The 21,007-nt window shown below is 56.7% G+C and overlaps 9 protein-coding genes across 9 annotated transcripts; 4 read left to right on the plus strand and 5 right to left on the minus strand.

Annotated features, from left to right (window-relative positions):
• Positions 1 to 117: 117 nt before the first annotated feature.
• MKK02DRAFT_28027 (snare associated Golgi protein-domain-containing protein) lies at positions 118 to 1,628 on the plus strand (the record flags this gene model as incomplete). Its single annotated transcript, XM_053087469.1, has 6 exons — positions 118 to 657; positions 710 to 821; positions 880 to 976; positions 1,033 to 1,167; positions 1,216 to 1,255; positions 1,308 to 1,628. 6 exons carry the CDS (start codon positions 118 to 120, stop codon positions 1,626 to 1,628), a joined length of 1,245 nt encoding a protein of 414 aa, XP_052944679.1.
• Positions 1,629 to 1,885: 257 nt separating this feature from the next.
• Positions 1,886 to 3,581, minus strand: MKK02DRAFT_37779 (cupin-like domain-containing protein; the record flags this gene model as incomplete). Its single annotated transcript, XM_053089784.1, has 9 exons — positions 1,886 to 2,162; positions 2,219 to 2,456; positions 2,546 to 2,625; positions 2,680 to 2,749; positions 2,800 to 2,943; positions 3,004 to 3,101; positions 3,155 to 3,263; positions 3,319 to 3,414; positions 3,482 to 3,581. 9 exons carry the CDS (start codon positions 3,579 to 3,581, stop codon positions 1,886 to 1,888), a joined length of 1,212 nt encoding a protein of 403 aa, XP_052944680.1.
• Positions 3,582 to 4,485: 904 nt separating this feature from the next.
• On the minus strand, positions 4,486 to 5,089 carry MKK02DRAFT_37780 (uncharacterized protein; the record flags this gene model as incomplete). The annotated part of the gene is made up of 2 exons (XM_053089785.1): positions 4,486 to 4,707; positions 4,820 to 5,089. 2 exons carry the CDS (start codon positions 5,087 to 5,089, stop codon positions 4,486 to 4,488), a joined length of 492 nt encoding a protein of 163 aa, XP_052944681.1.
• Positions 5,090 to 6,729: 1,640 nt separating this feature from the next.
• On the plus strand, positions 6,730 to 7,953 carry MKK02DRAFT_37781 (uncharacterized protein; the record flags this gene model as incomplete). Its single annotated transcript, XM_053089786.1, has 2 exons — positions 6,730 to 6,870; positions 6,931 to 7,953. The coding sequence occupies 2 exons, from the start codon at positions 6,730 to 6,732 to the stop codon at positions 7,951 to 7,953; spliced, it is 1,164 nt and encodes a 387-aa protein (XP_052944682.1).
• Positions 7,954 to 8,238: 285 nt separating this feature from the next.
• Positions 8,239 to 9,980, minus strand: MKK02DRAFT_16539 (putative NADH-ubiquinone oxidoreductase 51 kDa subunit; the record flags this gene model as incomplete). The annotated part of the gene is made up of 6 exons (XM_053085650.1): positions 8,239 to 8,390; positions 8,440 to 8,519; positions 8,566 to 8,805; positions 8,853 to 9,399; positions 9,443 to 9,607; positions 9,656 to 9,980. The coding sequence occupies 6 exons, from the start codon at positions 9,978 to 9,980 to the stop codon at positions 8,239 to 8,241; spliced, it is 1,509 nt and encodes a 502-aa protein (XP_052944683.1).
• Positions 9,981 to 11,618: 1,638 nt separating this feature from the next.
• On the plus strand, positions 11,619 to 13,646 carry MKK02DRAFT_16289 (uncharacterized protein; the record flags this gene model as incomplete). The annotated part of the gene is made up of 2 exons (XM_053085607.1): positions 11,619 to 12,095; positions 12,168 to 13,646. 2 exons carry the CDS (start codon positions 11,619 to 11,621, stop codon positions 13,644 to 13,646), a joined length of 1,956 nt encoding a protein of 651 aa, XP_052944684.1.
• Positions 13,647 to 13,773: 127 nt separating this feature from the next.
• MKK02DRAFT_16375 (uncharacterized protein) lies at positions 13,774 to 15,656 on the minus strand (the record flags this gene model as incomplete). The annotated part of the gene is made up of 4 exons (XM_053085621.1): positions 13,774 to 14,206; positions 14,235 to 14,770; positions 14,819 to 15,199; positions 15,249 to 15,656. 4 exons carry the CDS (start codon positions 15,654 to 15,656, stop codon positions 13,774 to 13,776), a joined length of 1,758 nt encoding a protein of 585 aa, XP_052944685.1.
• A 389-nt stretch (positions 15,657 to 16,045) lies between these two features.
• Positions 16,046 to 18,341, plus strand: MKK02DRAFT_37785 (Bestrophin, RFP-TM, chloride channel-domain-containing protein; the record flags this gene model as incomplete). Its single annotated transcript, XM_053089787.1, has 13 exons — positions 16,046 to 16,183; positions 16,243 to 16,317; positions 16,370 to 16,526; positions 16,579 to 16,614; positions 16,650 to 16,686; positions 16,740 to 16,791; positions 16,839 to 17,022; positions 17,070 to 17,550; positions 17,602 to 17,671; positions 17,726 to 17,790; positions 17,851 to 18,039; positions 18,104 to 18,160; positions 18,215 to 18,341. 13 exons carry the CDS (start codon positions 16,046 to 16,048, stop codon positions 18,339 to 18,341), a joined length of 1,668 nt encoding a protein of 555 aa, XP_052944686.1.
• Positions 18,342 to 19,399: 1,058 nt separating this feature from the next.
• MKK02DRAFT_28034 (uncharacterized protein) lies at positions 19,400 to 20,288 on the minus strand (the record flags this gene model as incomplete). Its single annotated transcript, XM_053087470.1, has 3 exons — positions 19,400 to 19,761; positions 19,827 to 19,945; positions 20,023 to 20,288. The coding sequence occupies 3 exons, from the start codon at positions 20,286 to 20,288 to the stop codon at positions 19,400 to 19,402; spliced, it is 747 nt and encodes a 248-aa protein (XP_052944687.1).
• Between the last annotated feature and the right edge of the window lie 719 nt (positions 20,289 to 21,007).

Below are 21,007 nucleotides of genomic sequence, written 5' to 3' on the forward strand. Positions count from 1 at the left end.
CTTCGCTACTGGTATGCACTTGGATATATAAGACGGCTTCCGCTAGACCGTCGCCAAGAGGACAAAGGAAGATCTATCGCTCTCTGCCCAGCCACGACGGGTCTCGGACTAGAAGATATGACGCAACCGGTCACCTCTTACTCTGCCTCTGCTGCTCCTCCATACGACGTGTACAACGCCAACCCTCAGGCCAACGCCTACCCTCCAACACCCCTTTCAAACTTTGCACACCATCATCAGCGAGAAGGAACGGACGCCTCGGATCGGCCCCTCGTCCAGCCCTACTCCGCGCAAGCGCCATATCAGGCGTACCCCGCCCCCACCCAACCATACCCCCAGGCGCAGCCATACCAGTACCCCTCCGCCCAAGCCAACCCCGTATCAGGTATGGTACACCCCGCAGCGGGGTCCGGGAATGCGGACCCATCCGCGCCAGTCCATGGCCATCCGCACCATGCGCATCCGTATGCCAATATCATGCACGAGACGGAGCAAGAGTTGACGGAGGATGAGCGGGAGGCGTACGAGAATGGGATACTGACGTGGGAGAAGGCCAAGAATTGGAGGTTCTGGTTCAGGAAGGAGTGGATCTGGTACTATGTCGCACTGGTGTTGCTGATTGTGGTGGTCGCGTTAATGGCGATTTTCCACCATCAGGTGAGTCTTGCATGGGAGCGGGACCGGTAAGGCGAGGAATCTGACAGGGCAGATCATCAACTGGCTCACACCCTTCACGCGGAAACTACAGTCCATAACGGTCGGATGGCTCATACCAGTCGCTATCCTCTTTGTACTCAGTTTCCCACCGCTCTTCGGAAATGGTACGTCCCGGTCCCGCCGATTATACCTTCACTGTGGAAAGAAGCACTGACCTAGCAGAAATCGTCATGATCCTCGTCGGCATAGTCTGGGGACTGGGCGTGGGCTTCGCCATCGTCGCGGTCGGTATCAGTCTCGGCGAGATCGCCAACTACTTGTAGGTCTCTTCCTTTGGCCGAGGCGCAAAACGGCAGGGTCAAGGCTGACTCATAGCGTGTTCAAATACTGGTGCTCTGCACGAGCAGAGCGGATGACCAAAAAGTCCCTCAACTACGCCTGTTTGACACAGGTCGTGAGGGACGGCGGGTTCTGGATGGCCTTTATGATCCGTCTCAGTGCTATTCCAACGTGAGCTCCATCCCGCTTCCATTTCAGGATCAACAACTGACTCATCAGGCATTTCTCGACCGTCCTGTTCGCTGTCTGCGGCCTACCAGTATGCCCCCTCCCCACTTCCCATTCCATGATGATAGCGAGCTGACTCCCAGTTCTGGCAATACTGCCTCGCCCTCATCGCCGGCCTCCCCAAACAGCTCATCGCGGTATACGTCGGCGTCGTCCTCGCCGGTTCATCTGGCGACACATCCGGCAAGACCCCATCGACAGCCATCTCCGACTCGGTATTTGCCGTGACGGCGATCATCACCCTCGCGTCCCTGTACTACATCTACCGCAAGATGATCGCGGTGAGGAAGAAGGTGTTGATTGGGATGAGGACGGATCTGGCCGGGAAGGGAGTGACGAGTGTCGGGGAGCTGCCCGGGGAGGGAGGGAGTCCGGTCTCGGAAAGGCAGGCGCTGAGGGCATGAGCCCATGAGCCCATGAGACGAGCAGGGAGCGCTGAGGCGGGAGATCCTTGAGCGGGATACATCTGAATCCGTTGGTATCTAGGATAAGCGGGGGCGGCAGAACTGGGAGTGGAAAGTGATCTTTGTAGACCTGTTGTGAAGCCATGATGCATTATAGAATCGTACATCGCAACATTTAGATATCCCAACAGAACAGATTCCTCAGACCCATTGGACCCAAAATCGACACTGGATCTCCGAACTACACATCGCACCGCCTATCTCCCCCAGTCTGACGGCTCCCACTCTTCTCCACTCTCACTTCCACTCTCCCCCCGTCCCTCCGCATGCCCACCCCAGTACCCATCCCTCAGATCCCCGCCATCCTCCCTATCTTCCCCATCATGCTCCCTCCCTTCTTCCTCTTCTTCCTCTTCCTCCTCGCTCTCGTCCAGATCAACAGGGACGACACCCTCCCATCCTGCTATTCTCGCTGTTCTCTGTGCGAGCCTGAATAGCGCATGGGATGACGCCTGCAATGTCGAATTGTACCAACTACCATATCAGCTCACATCTCTCATCTCGAGCCTGCGGTCGGATGGGTGACGTACTAGTTGACAGCCACAGCTAGCCCACCAGCCCCCTCTGTCTGTTCTACACGATGCCACCAACCGGACGGGAGGTACAGCGTGTCCCCCTCGTGGAGCGTGACCACGAGTGGCTCGATCGGGGAGAGGAACAGCTCAGATTCGACCCAGGGCACAGGGTACGCAGGGGGCGGGTCGGGGATGGGCTCGAGGGCGGAGGAGGAGGTGGAGCGGCGGAGGGTCGAGGTGGGATGGAAGTTCTCTGCGTGATCAGCGAAAGGCAGGCAATGAAGACACGACAAAGCGTGTGTGCCAGTCGGGAGAGAATGGGTGGGAGAAAGCGAAACGTACGGGATAGCCAGAGACCTTCTATGGGGGATATAAGCGTGAATGTCTTGGTACCAGACAGGACGTGGTAGATGTTCTCATATCTGGCGGAATCAGCTGAGAGTTCTTGATTCGAACGGAAGAAGAGGGCAGCTCACGGATCATGATGTAACGAGGTGACGCTCCGACTAGACCCAATCCAAAGGTTCACAGCATCCGCTGACTCGCCTGATTCCGTCAGCTGCCCTTTTCCGCCTCGAAAGCGACGCAGAACTGACCTATCGCCTCCCTCATCCAGCTAACGTCCCTCTGAAGATACTCTCGCATCCCCTCGAGCTCATCACCGTCCAAACGCGGCTCAGAGCGGTAGACGTTCCCATCCTGCGATTGGAGGTACATAATCTCGGTGTGTTCCGGGTCACCTGCTTGTCAGTTCCACTTCCGTACACTACACCCAAGTATAGCGGGGGGAAGAAGCGTACATAGACTGTCAAGGAAGTCTGGGACCGCCATCTTCTCTTCAAGAGGCTTGACGAAGGTGGTGAATCCATCCGCTAATCTCCTAACCGAATCAGCGTATCTCTACCGTCAGCTTTTGCTCCTTACTACACACTTGCGTGTCACCGAGCTCACCCGTCGTCAGTGACTGCAATAGTCACCTCTCCGTTCCCCAGTATCCGCCTATACGTCTCCGCATCCTCCCAGTCTAGCCCGTCCCCGGCCGGAGTAAGCGGGTTACATCCTGCTTATATCAGCTCGACGTCTAGCCAGCCATGCACGAGGAAGGGGGAACGTACCGTGTATGATCGTCGGATGAGCGGCATTTACCATCCGTAGAGCCTCCAAGGCGTTAGGCGGCGCTTTTAGCCGAGTATGTATGGGCGGCTGTAAAGCTGCACACGATCAGCCCCGTATTTGTACACTGTCCCCTCTCCTCCGAGGGCGCGCGCTTTAGCTCACCTCGATAGTCATCGAGCAGCCGATGCAGCGCCAGCTCAGTCCGGGACTGCCGCCGCCGATAGTCTTCATCGTAGTCATAGTCAAAGTCGTCTTCGCTCATTCTGGGGAGGAAATGTCGAGTGCGTACCTCCAGCCTTGGGTGGACCAGATTTTTTCGCGCGGATGACGATTACGGCAGCCGAGATGAGGAATGTGGATCTGTAGTTGGGGACCCCATGACGCGTCGATAGGTCGCGTCTCGCGAGGCAACGGAGAGCCTTCAGTGCTCGACCTGCTCGAGCTTGTTATTTTGCTCATACTATCGTCTCCAAGCTGAGCTCAGAGAGAGACGCAGGGACGCGGAGGGGCTCGGAGTAGGCAGAATTTGCGTCCGACCTCCGCACCGCGCGGTGCTGTGCCTGAACGGACGTCCGTCCTCGTTTCAGATGTGATTGCGCGCCTTTGCGCGCGCATGGTACAGCCAAGAAGGGACGCTGACCCGCTCGGGGCCCGAAGGCCGCCGTATGGGCGTCTGTGATCCAGCACCGCTTCACTGAGCGGTGGAATCGTGTATCCTATTTAAGATCGATACATCCTCACTTTACCCCTCGACCTCACTGACTCGCTCACTGTTTCACACCTCTCCCCTTTCCGCATCCCCAATAAATCTATCCATCATCATGACCGACAAGTTCACTCCTGAGCTCTGGCTCACTACGACCCCCTCGGAAGACATGGCCGGTGCGGGTCACGACGGTGGCCTTGGTCGCGACAGCAAAGAAGCCAGAGTAGACATGATTCATCTATATCGTTTTGAGTTCATGCCAGAGCTACATTACCTATCTATACCCTAGCACAGCTCGTGAAGCAACATGATGATCCGTCCGCGATCCGCTACTCGAGCAGGAGCCATGAGCAAGCGGACGCAGCAAAGCTCCAAGCCGCGCAGCGTAACCAACGAGCTAGACTGTGGTCCCGCCCAGACTGCAGACCGGCTGGATCGCCCTCAACCCAGCCAGATGCTCTTATGGCTCGCTCTCCTTCCTCACTCCCTCCAGGTCCCCGGGTACATCTCCCTCCTCTACCACCTCGTCCATCTGCCCAAAGTCGTGGTCTGCGAAGCGACGCTGTATTTCGGCCGTCATGGCGGAGACGTAGGAGGGGCTGATGGCGATGAGGAGCGCTTCGAGGGATTCGAATGTTTGATTTGGGTATGTTTTGGTTGTGGTGGTGGTGGCTTCGATGAGCTGTAACATCAGCTTGGGTCCCAGTGTTGGATCCCCCCTCCTTGCTAGTCCGCCTCAGGGCCAGCTTAGACCAGCACAGATTTATCCGTCCCGTCATGGAAATGACGCTCACGGTATATCCTCTCCTATCCAGCACTATGACCAGATTCCCCTCCCCACCCATGAGCCCCACTTTCGCCTTGGCAGTCACCCCCTCTCCAATCTTGCCCGTGCGTATAGCCTCCACACCAACCCGCTCCCTGTCCTCCGGGGTGATAGGGAACGATTCCTCGATGACGATGGAGGTCGTGGCAGCGTCAAGGCCAAAAGCATTCATCTGGAGGGCGGAGGCGAGCTCTGAGACAGGGTCAGAGAGGATGTTGGAGGGTGGTGGAGAGGACATGCTGGATGTGAAGGGGCTGTGCGCTTTTGTTGGTTATGAGAAGAGCTCTGGTATGCACGATTGAAGCTGGCACGGGCTAGTCTCGATCCAGTACCGCTACAGCTCCGAGAAGGGAAGACAGACGCTGTAAGGGTCTGGTAGAATTGAACTATGCAGCATGTATGTAGCTGGCGGGTTTTGGGGATCCCAGCCAAAAGTTGGCCGCGTTGGCTGGGAAAAGGGGGGCACGTGATCTAATTTGCCTGCCGTAAATGCCTTCGCCACCCAAAATGGGTCCCAAAAACCGTGAGCTCTTGGCTGCAGCTGGGTCGGTTTCGTCCAGACCCTTACGGAATGGAGAGTCCCCTTTTGATGCTGCCCCCTCTTTGCCCTCCAACTCTCCATAAAGTAAGGGGCTGGAGCGCGAGACCAGCACGGGCAAGGAGATCTCGGAAGGAGACCGCGAGGAGAATATGGAGGGAGGAGCTAGGAGTTTAAATCTTAAAGTTAGTGGCGCCAGCGCGCTCGCCACCAACCTCTCAAGCTACAGTCATTACAAGGTCGAACTTGAGCGCCGCAGTGTGAAGCGCGGAGTAGCTCCGGATGGCTCAACTTGGATGCCGTGCGACCTATGAGTGTCTATTCGTTGGGTGAGACGCAGAGCAGAAGAACATTGCACACGATCGCGAGTGAGAGCTCCGAGCGACGGCCTTCTTAAGCTTGCGATCGGTTGGTGACAAAGACAGATCACATCGATCGCCATTTGCTTCGTTGAATCAGGAGTAGGGCTACGTCTTCCCATTTGACCTAGCACCGTCGTTCGACCCATTCGGAAGGAAGGAAGGAAGGCAGGCAGGCAGATAACATGACCTACAGTCCGAGCCGTGTTTGCCCGTCATCCTCTGCACTCGCCACCCGCTGCTCGCCTCCGTATGTACCAGGTGCCGAGGTAAAAGAGGGTTCGCCGGAGGCCAAGTTGCCATAAATTGCTGGAGACGGCGGCCTCTGAAGAATCTAGAGACAGTGACGCGCAACGGTCCGCGCATCGGCAGCTTCTGAATCATTTCTCGTGGCGAGTTTCTTCTCGCCTCACTCCCCGGCTGCATTTGCTCGAGAATCTCGATCGTCACCTGAGCGGCTGAGAAGGACCCAACAGTGAATGGTGACGCAGACACGCAGACACAATAGTGATATGTACAGTTGGTGGCGGGAATACGGCCAGCGTCAGAGGTACACTGGCGGAGTTTCAACCGGACAGCGTTGGCAAAGTGTCGCACGGAGAGGCAGACCCCCGAGTCGTCGATGCTGTCAGGCTCTCATATATGATAATCCTTTGATATACAGCACAGCTTTCGTCAGACCGAGTGTTTCAGAATGGCAAAGATCACGAATAAGCACCCCTGGGCAGTACTGGTGGGGGCTTCGTGCCACCAATGGCGCCATCGTCCCGGCGTCCGTCAGTGTCATTTGGCCGGACAATCTAGCCAAGAGAACCTTTCAGCTACACATATTGGGACAGACGCTTTGGTAGCTGTTATATATACCAGCTTTTCAGGCAAGGCTAGGCCTCTTCACCTCGTATTTCCCCACCCTATACCCTGGCCTACACCGTAATATCTTCGCCTCATTCACTTTCACACATCTCTCAACGGCGCCCCGAAATGTCTGAACTTCCGCTTGATATTTGGCTGCTGGTAAGGGACATCTTCCAGGATGACTTGACGCTTGACCCCCACGGCAAGGTCTCCCAGGACATCGTGGATTCGCATGCCGCTATCATGAACCTTGCTGGCACGTCTCGGGTACGTTTTGCTCACTCGTACTTCTCAGCCTCCCTTGCGTCCGGGATGCTGACTCGACAGAGACTGGCTCATATCAGCAAGCTCCACACCCCCTCACAAGGACGACGATCGATTGTTGCTTTCAATCCCGGAAAGCTATTTGACCAGTCGCATCAGGACAATTCCGCCAATGATACTCTGGAGAAGCAGACTCTTGCGAACGTGATACAGATGTACATCACGAGCATCACCGGCCCTTCGTTGGATCGTCGCCTCACGGGGTACTCGGCTCGCCATGACAATCTATACAAGGACTGTCATGCGATCTTCGAAGCAGCGCGAGCAAGAATGGAAGCTGATCCCACCTTTCTGTCGAACATTGAGTCTTTCGTCTTTATGTCGGGCGCGCGGTGGTGGATGTCGGATCAGAAGATCAGGGAAAACCTCTCAGACTCGACGACCCCTCACGAAACATCCTTCGATCTCTTGCAGATGGCCAACGAGCGGGGAGCACTTTTCTGCCAGCATCTGTCCGAAGGCGTCAACGAAGTATCGAAGCGGACCCGACCAAGCGCAGATGATCCCACAAAAATGGTCAGCATCGCCACGGTCTGCCCTCGGGCATCGTATGCCCTGCACCTTTATGGAGGCATCGACCCAAAACAACGGAGAATGCAAGCTCCACTGACCCGAGGCAGGCTGCAATGCGGGCCCATGACCTGGTACTGGGAGGGTCCGATCCTCGAGAACAAGGAAAGCGATGTGGAAGGCACTCTTGTCGGCCTGCACCTCGATTCGCTGGCCAGGCAATTCAAGATCGGGGGACTGGAAGTGCGAAGCTTCACCGGCTACTTGCCAACGCTGTCAAACAAGTCTGAGGAGATGAAAGCCTGGCTCGCGGAGCTCGTGGAAGACATGGAACACACCGTGTCTGAGAATGACAACCCGCTCCCGCTGAAGAATGAGCATGGAGAACCCTTGATCACCCTGAAAACGATCGATCAGGCTCGGGAGAAGCCGTGCAAATGCGGCCATCCCCGTTTTCATCCCACAGAGATGAGCGTTACAGGTGATGATGAGACCGGCGCCATCATGGATGACTGATGAGCGTAAGGTAGAGGGCAGGACACGAGAGTCGGGCGGAGTCGGCAGTGCCGTTCGAGGATGACCTGGCTAGTACCGAAGCGAGGTATGCTGGTCAGACGGTGGTTCTTTGCTTAGACGAGGGTTGGTCAGTAGATCGCGGGGCCGTATACATGGGCATGTGAATAGATGCGTCTCGATCAATGTACCCGCAGGACCATCAGGATGAGCTCCAACATGAGTATCTACAGCCGGTCACCTGATCAGCCCAAATCATACATACATCGCCTCTGGGAGCGTACAAGCCTATGCTGGCGAGGCAATCGACCGCCGAGCATCCCCACCGAGATTGTCAGGAACAGCATATCGGGTATCCGTCTCTGACAGGAGCTTGCCGCCGAAGAGGACCTGGCCGTTCTTGGCGTGGAACTGGGCGATACGCTGCTCAACCTCGGGTCCTAAAGGGTCAGCAGTAGCCTGAGAGTGTAACAGTAAGCAGGGACATACGGAAATGTCTCATCAGACCCTGGATGGGCCATGCGGCAGCATCACCGAGCGCGCAGATGGTGTGACCCTCGACCTGCTTCCTGCGGTATATCAGCAGCTGTATGTCTGTTGAGCAGAGATACGCACGTCAACTCCAGCAACATGTCAATCTCCCGCTCCTGCGCTCGTCCCTCCACCATCCTGTCCATCATGTTCATCATCCAAGTGGTACCCTCTCGGCACGGTGTGCACTGACCGCACGACTCGTGCTTGTAGAACTTGGCGAATCGGGCGATGGCTGAAATCATGTCGGTGGTTTGGTCCATGACGATGACGGCGCCGGTACCGAGTGATGTCTGAGCGTCTTTGAGGGAGTCGTAGTCCATCCTGTACCGTCAACAAATTCCGCACACGCGGGGAGAAGGACAACTCACAACACCTGCTCACAAGTCTCCCTTGGGATGACTGGTACCGAGCATCCTCCCGGGATAATCCCCTTCAAATTCTGCCATCCACCCCTGATACCTCCACAGTGCTTCTCCAGCAGCTCCTGCAGCGGGATACTCATCTCCTCCTCGACGACACAAGGGTTGTTGACGTGTCCGGAAACGCAGAACAGCTTGGTCCCGCTGTTCCGCTCGCGTCCGAATCCGGCAAACCAGCTGCCGCCTCGACGAGCGATCGTGGGGGCGACGGCGATGGTCTCGACATTGGCGACGGTGGACGGACAACCGAAGAGACCGACATCGGCAGGGAATGGGGGCTTGAGCCGAGGCTTCCCCTGCTTGCCCTCCAGCGACTCGATGAGAGCGGTCTCTTCTCCGCAGATGTAGGCTCCGGCACCTCGGTGGAGGTAGACGTCAAAGTCGTAGCCCGAGCCGCAGGCGTTCTTGCCGATAAAGCCAGCCTTGTACGCCTCGTCGATCGCCTGCTGGACGTGTCCGGCCTCCTGGTAGAATTCTCCTCGAATGTAGATGTAGGCTACAGGTCAGCAATGCTACTGAAGCGGACGGGGACAACTTACCTGCTGTCGCGTTCATGGCACGTCCCGCTACGAGACACCCCTCGACGAGCTTGTGCGGGTCACCTCGCATGATCTCGCGATCCTTGCAAGTTCCCGGCTCTCCCTCATCGGCATTGACGACCAAGTATCGTGGCCGCTTATCCTTCTCCCATCCAGGCTTGTTCACTACAGCGTCAGCTGCGATCTGCCATTACCCGATCTGCTAGGACCTACTGAAAGACCACTTCAAACCACTCGGGAACCCAGCTCCGCCTCGACCTCTCAGGCCCGAATCCTTCATTGTCTGAATAATCCATGAATCGCCCTTCAACAAGATCTCTTTGGTCTTGTGCCAGTCTCCTCGGCTCTGCGCGCCCTTGATACCGTGATCATGGCGGCAGAAGAGGTTGGTGAAGATCCGATCTTGATCCTTGAGCCCGCCGTAGCGGCGCACTGGCGGATCGGCGACTGTGGCAAGCGATCGAGCGCGCACCCCAAGTGATGGTGCTGATCGGGGGATGGTGCGCGGTGTGCGCATGAGTAGTGTAGCGGGTCGCATGGTGGGTGTAGGTTATAGGTTCAAAGTAAGATCGGATGGATCGAAACGGTCGTGATTGGTGCAAGCTGAGCGGGAGCAAAAGTCCCACCACAAGAGCACAGAGATCGGCCACGTGGCTATGAAACGCAGCTGAAAGTGGCGCCGCCGGCAGTGAGGTATGCGCTGCCTGTAGGGTGGACGGGGCTTGACCGATTGTCTCACTGCAGCTGCCTCATGAGAAATCTCCGCTATCCCCGATAGTCGCGTCTGAGCACTGCGGCAAGAGGTGTGAAACATGGTACTCAACAGGGATCTCTCGGCGGCACATCTCTCAAACATCATCGAGCCTGGTCTCCCATCTCCCAAACATCTGAGGTCTCAGACAACTCGGCATCCCGGTCTTCACATCACAACAACATCTATCGACTGCCCATCAAACACACGGTCTCGGATACGGAATACTCTCTCGGACTTTGGACTCGGAAGGACGGATAGCACAACTGCGGACACCTTCGGATATCGGAACTCGGAACATCCCCGAGCCAAGTCTCCATCGGCGATATCTCGCCAAAACATCTACAGCTATACCGGTGGTGCGGTAGCCAAGTTCAAACAATGTCTTCGGGCTGGACAGGCGGAAAGGCGGAACAACCACAGGAAAGGCGGATGGAAGGGAAAAACTACAAAGATATCTACCAAAAATCGACCAGCATCTTTTTGCTACAGGACATGATGCGTCTGACAGAATGATGCGGACAGTAACGAGTCACATAGTCCGTCCTGGGAAATGTATCCCGCAAGTTCAGCTGATGGTATCGATACAAGCCGTTACGCCAGGCTCGACCATTTTTTTTGGCAGTCTTCGCGTTTGGCTCTCAGCAGATCTCACGCCAGCGACAAGCTTTGAGCCTAATAGAGGGCACAAGTATGCATCAGTGCTATAATACCAGCTGGCTCAGCCGAAGCCGCCAACCTAGGAGTTGACTCGCCACCCGTGGACATCCACGATGATCAGGAATGAGGTCACGTGATCATCTGAACCATCTTTACGTACCCGTTTTCTCGACCTCGCATTTCGCGTCCAACTTTCGGTCTTCAATATTCAATAGCGACTGACTCTCTGCAAGCAGGACACAGATAGCCGAAGATCTGAGGTGGGGATGACCTAGATCATGCGCAATGGCTTACTCCTGAGGTACGGTTGTCTCTCGCCGCTTTTGATGCCAGACTGACTAGTGCAGAAGCTCCCGGTCCCGACACACCGGCATCGCTTCCCCTACCCTCCATCCTATACTCTCTCCTCGAGCCGTCCCTCCCTATAGCAGAGCCTCTTCCGCTGCCGTCGGCTATGCACGCACAGCAGCTGCTCCGCTCCGTCCTTCGGTGACCTCTCAGCCTCCCCGTCGCAATGCCGACCCTACTTTTCATTCCGTCGAAAGCCTACTCGCGGACAAATGGGTCCGACCCCTCTCCGTACTCCTCTCCGCCATCCCGGACCATGCGTTCACGGACAGTTCGACGAGATGGTACAAGACGACCCTCCTCGGTCTCCTGGCGGCGCCGGCGGACGAAGCCTCCGTCATCCGCTTGCTACCGATCATCAAGCGGGTGATTGATGGGGAGCAAGTCCGGGAGCTACGAGACATCTCTCGGCCGGTCATGAAGCGATTGAGGATGAGACGGATGCTAGTGGAGCTGCCTGTCTTTATTGATATGGCTCTGGGTCGAATGGAGGCGGCGGCGGAAAGCGGTGAGGCCAAGCCGGAGGCGTTGATGCGAATCATCGCATCGTTACTGGGCGGTCTTCGGCGGTTTCGGCACTTCTCCACGCTCAACGACAGAGACGCATACGCAAATAGTCTACCTCCAATCGTGAACGACCAAGCAGTCCGTCTCGCCGCATTCGCTATACACCTCGCGGAGACACAGCCGTCCTCTTCCCTCGCGCCCAGCGTGATCAGCGATCTGATCCGGGAACGGCTATTCGATCGGGTCCTTCTGACGGCGGAGATCAGGCGGATGCTTCTCGCACATCTGCCGAGGAAGTCGACCACGGCGGGCGAGTTCAGGGCATGCGCCATGAGCATGATCAGGGAGGGCAAGGCGGACACTGTCAAGCGGGCAGAGGGCCTGATCGTCAGGGCGCAGAAGGCGGATAGGAGGTTGGCTTTACCCCCCAGAGTGTACCCCTTTGCGGAAGAGGCGGAGGATGAGGATCCGCAGCTGGAGCTTGTACATGCAGAGGCAGAAGGGGCGTCAAGGCAGATGGGGACGCGCTCACCGAACCTGGTGCTGGATGCGGTAGAGGCGATCGCGCTCGCTCGGTGCGGGTCGACCGCTCGTGCCGTCCTCGGAGCGCTCGAGCCGTATCTCAACTCTCCAGAGCCCGCCGACGCAGGCGGACCGGTCAGCGCGGAAGCGTCGGCCAGGCAGCCCTACGCGTGGTCCATCCTCATGCATCGCCTATCGGGGTCCTCTCACACCACCGCCGATGACCTCTTGGGTCTCACGTCCGAGCTCTCGGAAGAGCTCATGATACCCCAAATCATGTCACCGCTCATCGCCGGCCTCATCTCCCGGAGGGACTTGACGCCAGCCTGGGACATCTTTGTCGATCTCTGCGAGAAGCAAAGAGCCGAGAATGTCCCAGGACGGTATGTAGACCGTCAGCTGCTAGCTGCGGCTACCCCTCTCTGCGCTCAGCTTTTCGGCCTCGACGCAGCCGTTCAGCTCGTTGACGAGTGGGCTCGTCGGACTACCGGTCCCTCCCCCACAGACTGGCGTCACTCCATTACCATCGATTCGGTCAACCTCAATACCCTCCTCACACAGTGCGCTCAATTCAGTCGTCCAGGCATCGCCCTTCGTCTGTTCGCGGCCGCGCAACGTCGCTGGGGACTCTGGCCAGACCATATCTCCCTCAACATCCTCGTCGATTGCTGTCGGTTCTCACAGACCACAGACGCAGACGAGCCAGACAGTATCCGGTCACGCCTCCGGGACCTCGTCGGCGAGATGCGGCTCTTTGGGTCAAAAGAGCTCGACAATCCGGGCGATAGCTATATGGTGCATGATATCCCGGAGCTGGCGGATGGGGACGTGAGCATCCTGCTTGATCGAGAAGGGATGAGCTGGCGGGAGACGATGGGGGACATGCGGCCCTGGCAATTCGGTCGTCGGATCGTCCGGGATGTCATCCTCGGAAACTGGCCATACCTCGTCGATGTCCCCTCTCCACTCGACTTCGGTCCCTTCGCGAAGCTCGATGATATCCTCCGTCCATATCCTTCTGCCCATCCCGACGAATTGCGCCTCCCGCTCCTTACGGCGCGATACACCCATATCATCCCTTCGGCGGGTACGTTCCAGTCATACATCACCCTCCTCGGCTTCTATGGGCGCACAGAGGAGATCCCGGTGGTACTCGCCTGGGCGCGGGAGCTGGGCGTGCAACTGAACGCAAAATCGATGTGCTCGGCGCTGGCGTATATTGGGGAGGTGGAGGGTCCGAGGCGGCGCGTCAGGGGCTGGAAGCCAGAAGGCGGGTCGGCGTTCGTCAGGGATGAAGAGATCATGCGGAGGTGGTTGCAGGAGTGGATCAGGGGGGAGGTACCATCGGAAGGGGACGTGGCGGCGTTTGTGAGGGAGGTGAAGGTGAAAGGGGCGGCGCTGTCTGCGCCGAGATGAACGGACGATGCTTGAGGGATATACAAAGGGGTCAAATGTATCCATAGATCTATCTAGATTGGTGTATTGAGACAAGGAATGGCCAGTCCCCGGCTATCGCGCTATGGCTAAGGTATGGCTAGGGCTACTAACCCCTCCGCCGCTTCGGCCTCCTCCCACTGCCTTCGCCTTCAGCTTCCATAGCAACGTCCCCGCTCTTATCCCTCCGGTCCTCCTCCCACGCCTCGAATATTCCCCTCCGTAGCCTGACGCTCACGCCCCGGCAACTCGTCAGATCGATCCGGCTCAAAAGCGGACAACCGTCGAGAATCATATAGACCTCTTCCGTAGTGATTGCCGTACCGCTGAGATCGAGACTACGGAGGTTCCGGTACTTCGCTATGTACAGGGCAAGCCGGGGCGTACCTTCGATGCTTGCGCCTGGAAGTGAGAGGGACTCGAGAGGCGGCACGAAGGAGCTCCCCACGCCCTCTTCGGCCTCCCAGGGCTCGATGATGAGGACATTGGGGTAGAATCTTTGGGAAAGGGAGATGTGCAGATGCAACAGCATCAGCGGTAGTCTCATACGATTAGTCCAGAGTCCTAAACGTCATGGCACTCACTTTCAGCGTGGATTGCCACGGGCCGCCCATAGCCTCGCCATAGGCTTCCACCGAATACCGCTGCATATCCTGGCCGCTCTTTCCCTCGCAAGCCCATCGGAAGTCCTCCATCTTCGTACACTTCTTGAATGCCATGCCAAGTTCCTCAAACCCCCTGCCGGGGCCGCGTTGACCCTCGACATGGCCCAAGTGGACTGATTTGAGCGATGCCGTCTGAGAGTGGACGATGCCGGTGATGAAGTCGACAGGGACAGGTGATCCGCCCAGGTTGAGGGCGAGCTTCTGCAATGTGCCTGGAGCAAGGTTCGCGACGGTGTTCACTGGAATGTCGGGGTGGAAAGGGTAGAGGTGGGTGACGGATGAGAAGATCTGGGAGAAGTGCGCCCAGTCGAATGGGACGTCTCGGTCGGATTGGGCTGTCGAGGGAACCTTGTTCCGCTTCCCTGCTCCGTCCAAGAAATACGCGGGGATGCAGAGATGGGTGATTTTCGGGTATGTGGAGAGTGCGAAGAGTTCCTCGACCTGAGATATCAGCATTTGTCATACCCGTTGTAAGCTGAGCAGACCTACATTCCGCGATGTTACGCCGTCCACTTTGAGCCGCTCAAGCTGGCCTCCGAACGCATCCAGTAGCAGCTTCAGCTCCGCCTCCCTGATCTTCGTCTGCTTCAAATTGAACCCCTTCAGCTTCGGACAACGCTTGACGAGCGCATCCACCGTCTTGCCCGCGACAAGGGAGCAGCCTTTGAGGTTGAGGAGCTCAAGGTTCGGTAAGACTGAGATAAGACCAGCGACTGCGGCGTCGGTCATCTGCGGACAATGTCGCAAGCGGAGCGACGTGACTGATACGGCGATATCCTTCGGTGGATGTAGGGCTTTGAGTGTGGTAGCGGTAGATAAGGCGGCAACGAGGTCGCCCGGAAAGTCAAGGTGGGGGGCGATTATGAACAGCTTCACTGACGCCTCAGCTTAATCCCCTTACCGAGAAGGGCAAACTCACATCTCGAATCACATCCAGCTTCAAGACTCCCCCATATCGCTTATACATGCCCTCCCTGACCCTCAACCTCAGATGGTCGGGCATATCCTCCCACTCGGTCTCCCACCAGCCCTTCTCGGCCGGTTTTCCCTCCACGCGGACTTTCCCTTCCTCGTACAGCCGCTTGAAATTCCGGACGGCTGCGTGCTCGGCGCATACTGCCAAAGTCTGCAGTCCGCGCGGTCGGGCAGGTCGGGTCGAGACGGACGCCGTGGAGAGTTGAGAGGAGGCGACGAGCTCGTCCCAGTCGTCAGTGGAGTTAAAGACGGACCGGTTGGTACGGGCTCGTTTGGCCGGGCGGAAGGACGGATTCCATGACGGATGAGAGAGGACGCCGTTGACGTAGAGACCTGATGCTGAGCCTGGCATGATGGGCTAGTGAGACGGTAGTATGGCGAAGTTGCAAGGGTAAAGCAGCGCTCTTGGCCATGCGCGCACAGTCCGTCAGCAAGCTGACGTCATAACACCCATACCTTGGCCTCTCGCGTCGCTCCGTGAAGATGGACGTCGGAACAGCGAGTGGAAATTGCATTGTCCATCATCACGAGCACCGGCACAATGTCCGACTGGGCTGAGCAGAAGGCTACGGGTGTAATAGACCACCTCACTCTGGAGCCTTTCGGCGGAAGACTGGCTCTTTGACCTGAAACACACAGACCTTCCCCCTCAAAGGACCCTGATGTTTCATCCTTCAACCTATTCCAGGCCGCACCATTCCACTAGGCTCTCTTACTGATATACCTCACCTCCCGCTCACCATGTCTAGTACCGTCGACCCAGCAGTGGAGTCGGAACAGCCAAAGCGGGAGGTTCTGTCACCGAAGGGGAAGGAGAAGTCGCCCAAAGCGCAGGGGAAGGTGAAGGAGGAAAGCGAAGGGGGTGCGAAGACAAGCATGGTGAGCTAGGAAACACATCCACCACTTTGGTCGAAGGTGGAGCAGCGCTGACATGTCAGAGTGCAATGAGCATGCCCATCAACGTCCTTGCTTCCCTGCTGAAATTGCAAGATGTGGAGGATCACAAACCGAGGGTCAGCTATCAAATACTTCGCCGTAAAGGTAAAACAGCTGACAAGCGACCAGCTCTCCAAAATCTCCTGGCTTCCCGATGTACTGGTCTGGAGAGGGTCCATTATCCCGACCGTTGCCGGGCCAGTACTCAGCGTGACCTTGTTCTCGGCGTGCGTCGCGGCTGCTTCGTTGATGTATGGCAAGGAAGTAGGGTTGACCAACAACGTTGGTCAGTTTTCGTGTCTTCTTGGTCGCTCAAGATCCAGAGCTGACTGCTCTAGTGCCTTTACTATCTGTCGTGGTTGCGCTGCTTCTTGGTGAGTTGATGAGGTTTCCGTACTGATCGGTCTAGTCTTTCGGAACACTACGGCTTATGAACGATTTGCAGAGTGAGCTGCCATCTGCGCGGGGACGGGGAGGTATACGAAGCTGACTATCGTAGGGGTCGGAAGGACTTCACCACCCTCATATCGAACGCGCGTAATCTGTCCCGCGTAAGCCATATGCTCTGATCAGGACGAAGTATGAGCTGATACAACAGAACATCTGGATCGTAGTCACCCTCCCTCCCACCAACCCCTCCACCCCAGATGCCAAGCCAGCTATCTCCCGCGCTCGCCTCACCGAGGAGAAGAAACGGATCATCCGGCTCATCGTTGCTTTCGTGGTGGCTACGAAACATCATCTCAGGGCGGAAGGCGGGGTGCATCATGAGGATCTCAAAGGTGAGCTGATCCAAGCGGTGGCATCCACTGACTAGCTTACTCTACAGGCCTGCTACCTGCCTCGATGACGGGCGCCAGCATGCGCAAGCTACACAGATCAGGTATCATCCATACCGCTTCAACCCACCACTCTACATCTCGTCAACCCTCAATATACCCCCTTGCGGATAGTCCATCCGGCCTCAACTCCGAGACCGACGAAGAAGCGCATCTCGGCCTACATGCGACCTCTCCAGTCCATATCTCCCAGTCACAGTTCCACTCTAATGGCTTCAAAAACGCCTTTTCTCGCCTACGCGAGAGAGCACCACTCAAGCGACGCCCTACGGCGGTGCGCGTCTCGGAAGACCGGTACGACCATAAGTCGCAGCGAGAGCGGTCGTCCCCCCGGATGATCAGGCCGAGCGCGAACGAGCGGACACCGTTGATCAAGGCCGGAGTGAAGCCGGATATAAGATGGACGGCGGAGGAGGGAAAGGCGGACATAGGGTTAGGGAGGATGGTGGAGTTGGGATTGCCGCTTATTATGTGCGTCACATCTCTTCTGATGTAAGAGACGGGCCTGAGGCTGACGGACAGTGCGCATGAGATCAGCCGGACTATATTCCGCTTCAGGCGGATGGGTTGCTTGGAAGCTGTCGGACCAGCGGTGAGCTTGCTGTCGCACCGGCTCATATTGTGGGACCTCGAGCTGATATTCTAGGGCATGAACGCAATGCAAGCCTTGGTGCAGAGTATGACCGACCAGCTCGGTGCAATGGAACGAATGTGAGTTCTTGAACTGCTGGATAGCCTGGTCGTGGTCGAGATAGCAGCTGACCATCTCAGTGTCCAGACGCCACTCCCGGTCATCTTCGGCGTCCACCTGAAGCAGACCGTCACGCTCTTCCTCTTCATCCTCCCCTTTACTTTGGTCGATCTCATGGGGTGGAAGATGGTGTTCATCGTGACGTGCTGTGCGTTCACTATGATGGGCGTTGAGCATATTGCGGCGCAGGTGGAGATGCCGTTTGGAACGTGAGTTTGCGGCTGGCGACTCCGTCATTGATACTCAGTATGGACTCAAGCTGATGAGTGCTAGGGATGCTTGTGATCTGAACCTCGACCTTTACTGCACTGAACTGTTGTGCGAGTGCGAGTGAGTTGTCGAATACTTGTCTGAAGCGAGTCGAACGAGAGCCGACTGTTCTAGGGCTATCCTGGACCGGCTCCCTGAAGGAGACGAGGACGATTTTGAGCCGTTCACTCGCTCGGACCAGCAGAGGGAAGTGGACTATGCCGCGGATGATGATAATGCGGACGATGGAGATGCGGATTAGAAGCTCGTCCACCTCTTGCTTCCAGCTTCACAGCCACTTGGACCGCATGTTATGAATCCCGTGTCTGTCCAGCAAGCGGGTCATCGGGTGATTGAGTAGCTAATTTACTCATGCTTCATCTAGATACAACGCGGGGAGCAGATCCCGTCCCGGACTGAATTGCAACGGAATATGAATCTCTCGATGGACTCGAAGGCTGTTCGAGTGGTTGGCTAGTTTATGGGTTTTAGAATTGCTTGACGGTTGACCTGGGGGTAGGCGTTCGTGAGCCGTTTATGTCGACCAGGATGCTGGGATCCTCACTGTAGCGATGTCGGGCTAGCACGGATTCATTGACTGAGGATCACTCAGGACGCATGCTAGCTAAAACCCGTACAGTCTGGTACCGCGTAAGACTGCTATATCAATGCATAAAGGACATAAACGATATCTAGTTGAGAACGATATAGGCTAGAGTTGAGGTAGCGGTTATGGCACAACAAAAGCTGCTACCGGTGATAAGCTACAGGTCAACGGTAACGCACTTTCCAAAAGATTTGGCGATACTGTACCCAGGACTGCTCTACTCGTACACCATTCCCATACCCCTCTTCAACGCGCTTTACGCCGTGTCGTCTCGCTTCCCCTTTCATGCTGCCCTGCAACATCCTCATCGCTCAGTACGGCTAAGCCGAACGTGGCAAAGAGGGGACCGTGACCACTCCTTCAGGAGGAGCCACAACATTGATCAGGAACGATCCGGGAGACTGATCTTCAGCTATATCTCTCAGAGTTCTTGGCCGGTCCTGGGCACCCCATACGAGAACATGCACTCGCGTATGAAGGTCTACGTATGAGATTATCCACTAGTCTATACTACAGCGCTAGGGAAGGAGCCGATGTCCACCGACTGTTGGCGCTTGCGTCAATTGCCGCCGGTATCTACTCTATCGATACTTGTGCACTCCGCCGCAACCTCCCCCTGTCTCCCCCTGTCTCCTTCTCCACCATCTTCCACCCATCCTCTCCCCGGCCGCTTTCACCCCGTAGCTCTTTCCCCTCCATGTCTCCTTCCCCATTTACTCTTCATCCCTCTGCGTCCTCACCCGCCTAGCTATCTCCCCCTGCAGTAGATGCTTCCCGGCCAGCAGCACCTTTTTGGTCTCCATCAGATCCTTCACCCGCTCTGCTATTACCAGCCTGTGACTGAGAAGCTTGTGCAAGCTATGCTCGGACTTGGTTTGTAGAGCGGGTTGCGCGAGAAGTTGGGCGTAGGCGGTGGCGGTATGGTAGATCGGTTGAGAGAGGAGGGATGGTCCTTTGGGGATCGGGATGAGGGTGGACGGGGGAGTGCCGTTATGAGCTTGAGTATTGTCCATGTAGGCCTGGCAGTAAGCTTTGCTCGAACGAAGAGAACAGGGTAATCCAAGCGGGCTGCAGGCTGCGATAGGTCGAGAGGACGAGGCAAGCTAATACTATATAGGACATGAAGAGGAGATCACTTACCATCCATTTCTGTCTTCGTCTCCTCGATCCTTGGCCTCAACTTCCACCACTCCCCGCAGAGTCGATTAATCTCGGCTTCCATTGCGGGTACGGCCTCTTTTGTAAGGAATCGCAACCGCCTACAAGTTAGCTCGATTTCCCGTTGTGTACTCTGTTTAGCACCACGATTGCCTGACTCACTCTTAGAGATTCTTACGCTGTAAGGCCATGAGCTTGGTAGGTGAGGTAACGAAGTCGAGCTCCATGTTGAATGATCGCCTGAAGGCTGAGGGCGGTTTGGAGGGAGGATGGACGCGGGGTGAGGAGCCGGGCGAGAAAGGTTGGGGACAGGGCAGCGTTCAAGCAGAGGGGATCTCTCGGTGGAAGGAGGCGCTTGGTATGAGCTTGAAAGGTGGAAACGAGGGACAATGTCGATGTACCGAGAAGGCGCGTGATCCGCTTCGCTTCGGGCCTTCGGCTCATGAGGTGACGTAATGTGAGACATGAAACGCCCGGGCGTGTTTCAGATTTTGGCTGACTAAGCTCGAGCGGATCGATACTCGCTTCACTTTCATTTCACCTTTGACAAGCGACACCTATGATAAGCACACTCGAAGAGCACCCCACCCAAGCCTTCGCTTCGTCCCTTGCTACCGAACTTAGCCTACCTCGGTGACCAAAGGACCTTTTCCCGGCCGTCCCTTCCCGACTAATAAAAAACAATCGGACGATTACCTGCGCCGCTTAACCCGCAAAGGACCGAGATCTCAGTAACGGACGGCTTTAGAGTATACTCGTATAGACGCAATCAAGGGGAAGCCCATCAAGGGCACCAGACCGGCATCGGCAGCACCGGTCCGCGGCAGAAGCAGGTACCCCGCCAAAGAAGACCATAACCTTATCTCTCGACACCGCCTCGCCTTTCCACGTCTTCGTCCTTTCGTTCTCGCAGATCTCGGTCTCCACGCCTGTCCCACTTTGGTCAGTGATGCAAATCGCGCATCGAGGGATCTGGTCAACTATCGAGTTGCCAATCTCATCCTCTGGCTCGGCAGGGGAGAGTGGGGAAGTGGGGCCTGAGGGGAATTTGCCACTCGTCAAAGTGCCGTACAGCGATACCCGACCAATCAGAACAGGCAGATAGGCAGGGGCTGTGCGACCTTTCATATCCAGCCCCTGTGAGCTGCCGCTTCGCTACAGGG

The sequence above is a fragment of the Dioszegia hungarica genome, assembly GCF_025882075.1.
Source record: "Dioszegia hungarica strain PDD-24b-2 chromosome Unknown MKK02contig_11, whole genome shotgun sequence".
NCBI lineage: Eukaryota > Fungi > Basidiomycota > Tremellomycetes > Tremellales > Bulleribasidiaceae > Dioszegia > Dioszegia hungarica.